A 12,604-nucleotide genomic window follows, 5' to 3' on the forward strand; every position below is an offset into this window, starting at 1 on the left:
ATTAAGAAAGAAATTATGATAATTATTATTATTTATTTATATAAAATAAAAGAATTCCAATAGTTTTTTTTTTTATCTCATTTATGTTTTTATTTATTTTCCATGATTTTGTGGCTTTGGGGACTAAGTCAAAGTTTAACACATACTATAATAGTGGAGCAGTCCAATTTCTCACTTACATTTCTTTACTTTATAGGGGATGAAGATATGGCAAGAGAGGTAAGATTGTATAGGATCTTAGTGATAGTTTCTGTAAATTACGACAACACATTAGAATATAACTATATAATACTATACAAATAAATTGGACTACAAAAGTATATTTAGTATTATTGTGTACCAATGTTAAAATATAATCTAAGGATATTCAATTAATGTTCATGAAAATTATGTTATTGAAGTATTTTATGATTATTGATTATTTATATTTCTAATGTAATAATTCTTCAGTTTTTATGGAATTATGGTAAAATGAAGAGGGATCTAAAATGTATTTGGTATATAGTACAGTTTAATGAATAACATTGACTCTACATGACATTTACATAATGTAATTTTTCAAGCATATAGATGACACCTTTATAGTTTTTAACAGAATGTTTACATTTTTAGTAGACTTTATTTAGAATCTGAGGCACATGAAAATATCATATAAAAACAATATACCATTTAAATAATCTTTCTGTTAATGAATTAAACATCAGATTCAAATTAAAAAGTTATTTGGGACCCCCAGCTCTCCCTCAAACTTATCCCAACCACTGGGACCCCCAGCTCTCCCCATTAATGAAGCGGTGTCGACCACGGCACGAAGCTGTGGCCGACACACTTCCTCCATGCATCTCTATGAGACAGCTGGAGATACAGCCGATATGAGATGAGTTTTTTGTTAAACTGGACTACACCTTTAATATAACTTAAACTTAAGATACATTGGCCATCACATGGGGGCATGATTTTGCATTCATGCTGTGATTGTGATATAGTACTACCCCACCATCTTAGCCCGCCCTTTCAAGCAATTGTAAAAAGGTAAATGGGCTGAAATGACAACAATCCAGAAGTGAGCCAGCAGGGAGCTCCCCAGATAACCCCTTTAATGAATCTAGCTTATTTACTTTATTTTAGGGGGAGGACTATTTATCAGTCACACAAGGAATTTGATCGCCTACATAATTCATTGCACTGCTTAGGGCTGTATATGGTAGACCTGTGGGCTGTTGATAGGCCCATGTCTGCCATGACAACCCATTTTCATTTTACAATTGTGTTGCATGGGTGACAATGGGATGATAGAGGGAGCACCCTCGCTTTATAAATTAGGCCCTACGGTTCCTCCAATCCGGCCCATTTTTAACTGCTCTAACCACTTAGAGTGGAGGAATCTCATCTGTAGACAGCCATGTACCCAATCCACCAGGCACAGGACACCATAAAAGACAATTGCCTGCCCTAAAGTCCATTAATGGCTGCAACAAAATATTGTATAGGTGGTCAGTAAGTTAATAATGGAGATGGTTTACATAGAATGTTAGGAAATTCATACAAAAGGAATTACTTAATAAAATTACATTAGTCTTTGATTTAATATGGTTCTAAAGTAGTAATTTCCTGAAATAATCTTGTTTCATCAACAACTATAAACCAATATTCGGTATGTCTGTAGTCTATATCCAAGGAGTCCAACGCACTGTAGTAGAGAAAATTGCATCTGTATTCCAGGTCCATGTTAACACTTTCCCATGTCAGTGATTTTTGCCATGTTTGGAACTCCTCATATTTTAAGAGCCACAACACTTTTGTTTTTCCACATACAGCGCCAAAGAGGGCCTGATTTTGCTGGAGCAATTGTACCTTTTAAAGACATTACAATGATCTTTATGGTTGCCACTCTGCTGGTATAGCCTGCCGTAGGCAAGCTGAATCAGGCTGCCATGACAACAATCAGCTACCCTGCACTAACATCACAGGGTGCTGATCAGTCCCACTTTACTTCCAATGCTACAAGGGATTGTGGCATCTAAACACTTAAAGGGGTATTCTGGCCAAATACATCTTATCCCCTATCCAAAGGATACGGTATAAGATGTCTGATCGTGGGGGGCCCGACGATGGGACCCCCGAGATCTCCTTGCAGCACTAGCATTCTATGCGGGGTTGCGTCTCCAGTCTCGGAAACCTCTTTGTTTCCGGGGCTGAAGAAATCACGCCACGCCCCCTCGTGACGTCACGCCACATCCCCTCCATTCATAGACATTAATGAAGGGGGCGTGGCGTGACGTCTCCAGTCCCGGAAACAAAGAGGTTTCCGAGTCTGAAGGCGCAGCCCCGCATAGAATGCGGGTGCTACACGGAGATCGCAGGGGATTCCAGCTGCGCCCATCCCCCCCCCGCGATCAGACATCTTATCCCCTATCCTTTAAATGATCAGCATCGGATTTCTGATCTCTGATGTCTGTCATCACTGCTGGCTGCTAATGGCCCATGGTGTAAATGTAGAGAAGGGATTACTATGGATCTGAATAACGAAGTACTACTGTGGTGCCTTGGATTCCTTGGATTTTAATGTAAACAAGTCACATACAGACTTGCAAGTGGTGCATCGGTCAATATCTTTCTTGAAGTTGTCTGTAGTCTGCAAATATAAAAAAAAACAAGTGCAGAATGTTTGGTAATATCCTGAGGCTGCCGACACTATTGGCTCTACTTACCACTGAATCCAAGTGTTTGACGTATATATGTTTTTCTGCATTCTTCTCCTGAATTAACTAAATGTATCAACTTGATTTTTCAGGACACTGGAGGCGGCTCCCTGAAAGTGGTGCATTTTGGTTTGGTGTAACTAAACAAAACTACAGGACAATGTTATATAATAATGTTATTTTCCTTTCATCCTTCCTGTAAATCATGTTCCTCCAAAATCATATTTTGTCATGTTTGATTATTTTCTTTTCATTCCATTTTTTATTATTAATTATGTAAATGTGACACTTTTTGTACTTTATTTTATGATACCAAATAAATAATTAAATTATCTGTATGGCCTATTGATTCTCTCTGTGTGCTGATGGTTAGGTAACATTTCATTTTTATTTTCTTCCAGCAAAATATTTGTTCTACTTACTCTTCTATTACGCTTCTATTCCATCTTCTTTTATCCATTGCTACACTAACACCTACAGCGCAAATGAACATTTTCCCAACCAAACATACACAAATAACACCAAGGTGGCCTATAAAGCTTTTCCACCTGATCTGTTTTTCCTTTTTAGTGGTGTCTTCCGCATTGCATGTGATTGTATGAAGTGGGAATGTTGATGTCATTAACATGTAACTTTGGTTAAAAAAAAGCCTCCATCACCCCGATAAGATATTTTGCATTTCCTGCAAATTATATCTCTGTTCTAGCAATCCACCCTTGTAATGCAGATTTGACTTCCACTTAAGTCGGTGAAAGGCATTCTATTGAGATACTAAGAGATAACATCTTCCTTTAGAATACCTCCATGAAAGAGCAGCCGTTCGCAGGCAGAAGCCTTTTGCTAAGAAAGCTCTCAATTTTCCTAATCTAGAACTATAATCTTGCTCAAATAACCATTATTTTTCCTTTAAGAAACATATAAAGTCCTTTTATCCAGCATTCCAATTTGATCTTACTTCTGCTTCCCAAAAGAAATTATGCATAAGTGTTAACCTTTCTCTGCCATTATACAATTCTGTGAAATGAAAGAAATAGCACTTTTTTTTTTTTCCGCCATGATATCGTTTTCATTCTGTATGCAGGCAAACGGCTGATAAATGTATTTTTTATTAACACATGTGAGTCTGCTTGGAGAGCCTGCGTCCTGTAAAATAATTTACTAGCGTCTATTTGTTAAGGAAGACTGAGAAGAATAAAGCTATTTTGTACTGTAACACGCGGGACTCTCGTTGCTCATTAAAATATGTTCTATTCTACGAGAATGAAATCATAGACTAACTCTATCTTTCTAGATTTAATTATTTATAGCCCTAACAATAAGTTGGCCGGCAACGTGGGCAGAGCCAGGTATAATCTATCAGTTTGTTCCCTGACAAATAAATGTCAGGGAGGTGAGGGGAGCGCTCATAAAAAAATCTAGTGGGATTGCGTGCGAGTATCTTGTGTCAACGTCTGTATTAAACAGTACTTATGGTATAATCGCTCGATTTATGTTAGTTCTTATAAGCTTATAAACATTAGGATTATGCGGCATGGCTTCAGAAAAAAAAAAAGGAACAGATGGTGTTATATTTTTCGTCCCTTCGTCATTTCTCTGCATTTTTCAAACAAAAAAAAAAAACACACACACATACATACATAAATAGATAATTACAGCTTAAATATAGATTTATGCATAAAAAATATACAGTTTTTAATATATATGACGTTTCATCTTATGGATTTTAAATACATTGTTTATGTAAAAAATGTGGCCGTTTTTTTTTTTTTATATCTGATACACGGTGGATCCACATAAGGTAAACGTACTCTTGTTGGGGTTTTATGTTTTTTTTTTTTTTGTTCTAGATATATCCCTGGTTCAATGCTCAGTCCGTAACATTAAAAGTGAGGGGTTCCAACATGATATTACATTAGATTCAGTCGACCACTGATTGTTCTCACACACTTAGATTGTTATATTTTACCGTATTTTTCGCCCTATAGGACGCACCGGCATATAAGACGCACCCAATTTATAGGTGCAAAATCTAAAAAAATAATGATTTTGAACCCAATAGTGGTCTTCAACCTGCGGACCTCCAGACGTTGCAAAACTACAACTCCCAGCATGCCCGGACAGCCGTTCGCTGTCCGGGCATGTTGGGAGTTGTAGTTTTGCAACATCTGGAGGTCCGCAGATTGAAGACCACTGCATAGGAGGTAATACTCACGTGTCCCCGCCGCTCCGGACCCGTCACCGCTGCCCTGGATGTCGCTCCATCGCTGTCGCCGCGTCCCCGTCGCTCCGGAACGTCTCTGCTGCCGGCCGGGTATCCTCGCTCTCCGTCGCCGCCATCACGTCGTTACGCACGCCGACGCACGTACGTGACGACGTGATGACGAGGAAGGAGAGCGCCGGCCATACAGGGGATCCCTGAACGGAGAAGACACCGAGGAGGCAGGTAAGGTCCCTCCCGGTGTCCTGTAAGCACTAACCCGGCTATTCAGTCGGGCTGTTCGGGACCACCGCGGTGAAATGAAGCCGGGTTAGTGTCACTTTCCCTTCAGACGCGGCAGTCAGCTTTGATCGCCACGTCTGAAGGGTTAATACAGGGCATCACCGCCATCGGTGATGTCCTGTATTAGCCGCGGGTCCCGGCCGTTGATGGCCGCAGGGACCGCCGCGATAGGGGTGTATTCGCCGTATAAGACGCACCGACTTTTTCCCCCCAGTTTTGGGGAAGAAAAAGTGCGTCAAATACGGTATATTGTTATATCTCTGCACATGACAATTCATGTTGTATGCATTGTAAAGATGATACATGCTGTACTTTAATTACTTTGTTTACTTTTACACTGGAGATGATTTTATATTTCCTTCCTTTACCTTTTCTGTGTTACTTGATGTGTATAACATGTCTTGGAAAACATTTCTACATAAATAAACAGTTATTAAAAAAAAAATAAAAAAAAGTGACGGGTTCCATAGACTGTAATGGAGCCTGTGTCCTGTAAGGAGCGTCGGGGAAAATCTCCCGGTCTCTATGACGCAAGGCTTCAAATGAGTTTATACATTTATCGAGGAGTTACTTGGAGAATACTAAACACAGCACACAGGTTGCTCTGAATAGGATTTTATTTTTAAAAAACAAAATGGCGAAGCTTTATATATTTTCTATTTGTTGGTGCGTAGTTCTATTCAAGGTTATTTGACATGATCAAAATGTTTGCCGAAATCATTGCTGACAGTGCAGATAAGGGTGAGTAATGCATGGTACAGGTTCATTCCGGTTGTGTAGGTAAAAATGTAAAGCAGAAGTTTATATTTTAATTCAGCTGCGTAGTTCAATATTTATTAAATATATTTTATTACAAAACAATATTCATCATGGAATGGAGTTGTTCTAAAACAAGATCGTTTATTTCACATTTACTCCATTTTTGGTTAATATTTTCACAACTTCATAGTATATAAGCTTTCTACCTTCTTCGCAGTTCCTCCATAGTTTTGTTCATACTTATAACCATTTTAATATTCGGATTGCCTAAAAAGAAAATGGAGGTTGAAAATCTGACGCCACAACATATTTTAATCATAGCATATAAAATTAGTATTATCAGAATAAAAATTCCTTCAGTAGTTCCAGTTCATCTTAACCGGTTTAGTATTCCCCATACGCAGCTAGGTAGATGTGGCCCAATTTTTAGCCCTATTATTCTGATTTATGGCCTGGTTGGGGAACTACGCATCTGTGTATGGGAATGTTCTAAGCAGAGATTCTTTGCAACTCTAGGTTCGATGAAATCATACAAAATGAAATGAAGCATGTTATCGTGTATTGGGCAAAACATTAAAATAGTCCTCTATAATTCCTTAAAATGCTGCCATATGCCATTTCTCCGGTGCTGTTCTGAATTCTAGCCGTGCTTATGTCAGTAACAAGTAATAGTCTGTGTGAGGGATTAGTATGACACCAGGCTGTGATCCGTAATCCCTCGCTATTATATTATAATCTATTTACCCTGCATGTAAAGAGGCTTTTGGTTTACAAAACACAAAAAAGTGTCATTTTTTTAAATGATGTTTGTTACGTCATTAACATGAGATGCCTCCTGATGGTGGGTTCATATTTTATCAATGTTGTTTTACTTTTTTTTTAATTGTCCAATATTTGTACTGTTATGTGAGTGAACATTGGCGTGACTGGTGTTTACAAGTAAAGTGGAGGGTTATGGGGTGAAATTTCGCTTTTGACCTCTTCAGTAAGTGCCTTTAAAGAGATACCTAAAGGGACCTTTCCCGCAATGCAAAAATGAATCACACATCACACATGCATCACCCCCTTAGTGATTTCTCCTATACATATTATTTCTGCCCCCATCCAACTCCTTTTGCTGGTGCATTGATTATGGCTTGCAGTGTTATAACACACATACGTGTGTGAACCCCCTATGAACTCCTCCGAACACCACTGGCGGGCAGATCTACATCCAAGCATCATTTGTAAAAGATTCTAGTAAAATGGGCACTTTTTGGTCATCCAGCAGTTAAACTACCTGTAGGAGGCTGTATGAAGAAAAAGGTTTTATATATATATATATATATATATATATATATATATATAATCTACAGGTCAGCAATAAAGATGAAATAGTCAATCAAAATGTTCTTCTTGGAAGCTATGAGACCACGAGGATGGTGATGGTAAAGTCTTGTATGAATACATGTTCTCCTGACGTTTATAGCTAGAAAGACTAAGGCCCTCAGCAGCCAAAACAAGCACCTGGTTTTATAATTACTTAATTTCAAGTTATAAATATCCATAAAAGTGACTAGTTCTACTATGGATATTATTTTAGACCATTTTTGAATTTGCAAGTTAATGGGGTATTCCAGCGTTTGAAACGTTATTCCCTATTCATAGGGTCAGTGACAGATGTCACATTGCGGGGATTCGGCCATTGGGGCCCCCCTGCAAATCTGAACAGGGCCCAAACATCAGTGCACACAGAGCGGAAGGTCGACGCGTTCCCCTCTATGCATCTCAATGAAAGTGCCAGAGATACATGAGTGCAGTGCTTGTGTATCTCCAGTGCTCCCATGGAAATGCCTGGAGGGGGCATGTTGACAATCAGGTCCCTTTCAGGAGATCTAAGGGGTCCCAGGGGTCCCCTTTAAGTGATTTTAAATTTAAAGGCCATATCCACCTTCAAAAAAAAAAATATTTTTAAATAATCTTTGTTAAATTAATCTATAATTTTGTGTCTACAGCTCCTATGCAGACCTATACAATTCCACAGTAACAGACTTAAAGCTCTGTGTATATACTAATCCTGCAGTCAGATCAGTCATATAGCCTACAATTTATCCTTTACTTCGTGCTAACCTTCCAGATTTCAGTAAGTAAGACTGCACAACTAACATATCTCTGGATATGTTTTTCGATGCCTCAATGCTAGTTGTCTAAATACATTGATTAATGGCATGAATATATTTGGGGACATTTATCATTGTTTGCTTTAGTAAGCAAGTTCTGAAGGCATTTTATTTTTTATTTTTATTTTTTTGCTTTAGTTTTGCTTATGTGCTACATATTTATTATACTATCACAGGGGGGTGATAAATTTGGAGCACATAAACAAACCAAAAAGGCACAGCTGAGACTTATGTGAGATTTTTTTGTGACTTTTTAAATTTGCTCACGTACAGGAGTTTTGTACTCCAAGTCAGACCTGGAGTATTTTAGACTTTTTGTAAGGGGTGCGACTTTTGCATTTCATTAATTCATGACACTTTGCAGTGAAAACTGAAATTTGCTTAGGTAGGGCTGTTTGTAACAAGGTTCTAAATACCTTGATAAATGTCCCCCATTGAGAATATATGGTGTGCACAATGAATGTCATCTCTATAAAGCATTTTTAGTTAGGGGTTCAGTTCTGCCAAGGGTGACTCATGAACATGTTTTTATTTCGGTAACATCATGACCCCAAGGTCATCAAAATTCTCACAGAATTGGTTGCAAAGTCGTTTTATCTTCTTTAAAAATCGGTCATGTGCAATCGGTAGGCTACAAGTCAGGACCCAAGAATATCAATCAATGATCTGGAATGTTGTTCATGGAGAAGAGGTCCAAGGACCCTAAAAAGTGCCCTGTAACCTTCTTAAATGGTCACTGTCAGATTTAAAAAAATGATATGTTGTACATTTTGGCAAACAATTTACCTTGAGTCAGGACACCCCCACCCCACCCTCCGCTAGAGCACAAAATGACAAAACATGTAAATAACTAGAAGGTATTTGTGAGAGAAATATAGATGAAAAATGATATGTGCATAATCAGGATTAGGTATTGAGTAACATGTAACATTTGGAGGGAAGGGGGTGTTGTGGGATATGACAGGTACTCTTTAAGCATAAAGGAGCTCGGTGGCCGGTATTTTTGCCAGAAGAAGCTTCCCCAAATATTGACAATGGAGGTGCCAATATTCTTGACACTGGCATTGCATGTATGATTCATTAATCATTATTTTTCAGTTCATTATTTATAAAGGTGGCAATAATTTTAGAGTTGACAGAAATAAATGTTTATAGTATCTAGTCAATAATAGAGATATTGAAGTTCTTCTTCTGTTCGGTAAACAAGGATAGTGACATAGTCCACATACTGTCTACAAATTAGGTCACCCAGTGAACAATATCCGCATGTTGCTTACAGACACACCAAGCTAATGGATGCATTCCAAATATTCTGACATATTAAAAAAAAAAAGGCTGCCACCTCCAAGAGTTATGGCGTGTGACTTGGCAATTGCACTTGAATGTCTGTAGATAATATCATGTTTATAGTTTTGCAACATCTTCATTTCTGTGTATACTGAAGATTTTCTAATATTTTATGTATTATCCCTGCACTTCAATGTGGCAATAAAGCTGTTTTATGTAAATCTAGATGGTATCATAACAGGGTCAGTCAATGTTACACCAAGACTGTGACATTTTACACGCACATTTCTTCACTGACACTTTAGACGGCATTCATTAAAGGGGTTCTCCACCATAAAGTGATTTTAGTACGTACCTAGCAGACAGTAATGGACATGCTTAGGAAGGATCTGCGCTTGTCTTGGGGCTAAATGGCTATGTTGTGAGATTACCATAACACTGTGGCTAGCTTTTTGTGAACTGGTATTTCCTGTTCGACTTTTCTTCTTTTGACTACAAATCCCATAATTCCATTTTCCTCCCTCCCACACCACCCATTGAAACATACATGAGCTGCGTCCATTCAAAAGACCTGTGGTTTTCAATCAGGGTGCCTGCAGCTGTTGCCATTAGTTTCAGATTGATCTCTCTCCCACCAAGCGATCCCCTCCACACATTGAAGCAAACAGGCTCCCTGTCAGCAGCTGACTAGTGAGTCAGGTCTCGTCCACATTGCAACCTTGGAAAAATCTGAGACAACAGTCATTTTGTATGCTGTTAAAAATAAATATTGTGAGAAAACTGTCACACACAGGTACAGACACTATATTATTAACTACACTAACTTTACAGCCCCTGTAGCATAGTCAAACAAAAACAATTCCTGGAATACCCCTTTTAATAGCGATGATGAAGGGAAATACGTGGTTGGTATTCAAAGGGTCTAATGATAAAATGAAGGGTGCACTATGCTAGTTTAAAATTTGACTCATGTGGCATGATATGCCGCCTAAATGAACAGTATGTCTAGATTATATATATATCCATAACTTAAATTGAACTTTCTATAACTTTTGCATAAATCAGTAGCACAATCACAGGTAAGAAACATTGTAATATATCTTATAAGAGAAAAATGCCTCTTTCTTCACTTATCAAACTTCTTTCTTTGTGTCTGGAGTTTTACAGGCAATGTTCAGTGGGAAAATGTATGCAAACTATCTCTTCGTGAGGGATGAAAACTGTCTTTCTAGCTTCACTGAGAAATCCCTACCCTATAAATTAAATTATAAGAGACCCTTGAAACATGACTAGCTGTATTAGCTGTTTTGGTGTTCTCAGACTAGGGGGCCTCCAACAGTTGCAAAACTACAACTCCCAGCACACCCGGACAGCCTTCGGCTGTCCGGGTATGCTGGGAGTTGTAGTTTTCCAACAGCAGGAGGCACCCTGGTTGAGAAACACTGGTTTAATAAGATGCCTTTGATTCAGCTCTGTGGTATAATAATATCCCTAGTCATCTTTCAAGGATCGGACATAGATTTACAGGATATATTCTCAAATGAATGCATGCCAAACTGTAGGGTGCCAGTCCAAGACTGGAGTCTGTAAACGGTAATCCAATAGGTAATCAGCAGCTCAACAATTGGATCCAAGTTGATAATGCTTTATTTACATGATCATGTCCAAGCTTACATATAGCTTGGACACTCCGACCTTTGGGGCCCCCAACGATCTCCTGTATGGAGCCCCAGCATTTGGAGGATCATTTTTTGTACCACAAGACCTCTCTTAACTCCAAATATTTGGTTTATCTTGACCTTTCTGTACCAGTGGCGTTGCGACCCGGGTGCGGGGGGTGCGGCCCGCACCGGGTGACACCAACCTAATGGGGTGACACCAAGATGCTCCGCAGCACCCACACCCCCTCCCCAGCTACACTGACACCGCCCTATGTGCCCGACCGGCCTCCCATCCGTCAGCACACCCCCCCTGTGCTGTGTGTGCGGTGCGCCCGTCCATTAGCAACCCCCCCCCCCTTTCAGTGCGCCCGTCCGTCATCACGCCCCCCCCCCCCTCTCACCTTCACCAGTACTGTGCCCGGCCTCCGCTCCCACGTCTGCGCCGGCCTGACGTCATACCGCATGGCCGCGCAGGGGGACGTCAGTTACGTCACTCGCATTGCGCCCGGTGAGAAGGATCGCGCTGCGCTGGATGGGTGAGTGTGTGTGTCTGTCTCTATCTATGTTTGTGTGTGTGACTCTGAGTGTGTGTGTGTGTGTGTGTCTGTCTCTATCTATGTTTGTGTGTGTGACTCTGAGTGTGTGTGTGTGTGTCTGTCTCTATCTATGTTTGTGTGTGTGACTCTGAGTGTGTGTGTGTGACTGTGTGTGTTTGTGTGACTCTCTGAGTGTGTATGTGACTCTGTGTGTGACTGTGTGTGTGTGTGACTGTGTGACTCTGTGTGTCTGTCTGAGTGTGTGTCTCTCTGACTGTGTGTGTTTGTGTGTGTGTCTCTCTGTGTTGTGTTGTATGCGTTTTTTTTTTGGGTGTGCATGTGTGTGTGTGGGGGGGAGACTTTGACGCATTGTGGGGAACCTGCAAGGGAACCTGCGGCCTAATGTGGGGAGTCTATGCTACCTAATGTGCGGAGTCTATGATACCTAATGTGCGGAGTCTATGCTACCTAATGTGGGGGTCTATGCTAGCTAATGTGGGGAATCTGTGCTACCGAATGTGGGGAAACTGCTACCTAATGTGGGGAATCTGTGCTACCTAATATGGGGAAATTGCTACCTAATGTGGGGTAACTGGTACCTACCTAATGTGGGGAAACTGGTACCAAATGTGGGGAATCTATGCTGCCTAATGTGGGGAAAAGATGCTACCTAATGTGGAGAAACTGCTACCTACCTAATGTGGGGGAACTGCTGCCTACCTAATGCTCCCCCCCCCCTGGCAGTAGCACCCTCATCATCCGCCAGCAACTAACCCCCCCACCCCCCCCCCCCACCCCCCAGCGGCACCTCCATCAGCAGATCCTGATGGTGGATGATGGCGGTGCTCCTGCCAGGAGGATGATCCTGCCGATGGATGATGGGGGTGATACTGCCAGGGGGGATGGCCAGTAGCACCCTCATCATCCTTCAGCAACACCCCCCCCCCCCAGTAGTAGCACCCCGATCATCCACTAGCAACACCACCAATACCCCCCTCCC

The 12,604-nt window shown here is 40.5% G+C and overlaps 1 protein-coding gene across 3 annotated transcripts in view; it reads left to right on the forward strand.

The window, feature by feature from the left end:
• WDPCP (WD repeat containing planar cell polarity effector) overlaps window positions 1-3,168 on the forward strand; it is a 361,777-nt gene extending 358,609 nt beyond the window's left edge. The window contains exons 16-17 of one of the 3 annotated variants that reach the window (XM_056567996.1): window positions 197-219; window positions 2,795-3,168. In XM_056567996.1, coding sequence (XP_056423971.1) covers window positions 197-203 — 7 coding nt within the window. In that variant the 3' untranslated portion in view covers window positions 204-219; window positions 2,795-3,168. Of the gene's footprint in view, window positions 1-196; window positions 220-2,794 lie in introns of those variants that run through there. The other 2 variants (XM_056567993.1, XR_008891607.1) reach the window with 2 other exon arrangements.
• Window positions 3,169-12,604: the final 9,436 nt, after the last annotated feature.

This window comes from Hyla sarda, chromosome 3 (assembly GCF_029499605.1).
Source record: "Hyla sarda isolate aHylSar1 chromosome 3, aHylSar1.hap1, whole genome shotgun sequence".
NCBI classification, from domain to species: Eukaryota; Metazoa; Chordata; class Amphibia; order Anura; family Hylidae; genus Hyla; species Hyla sarda.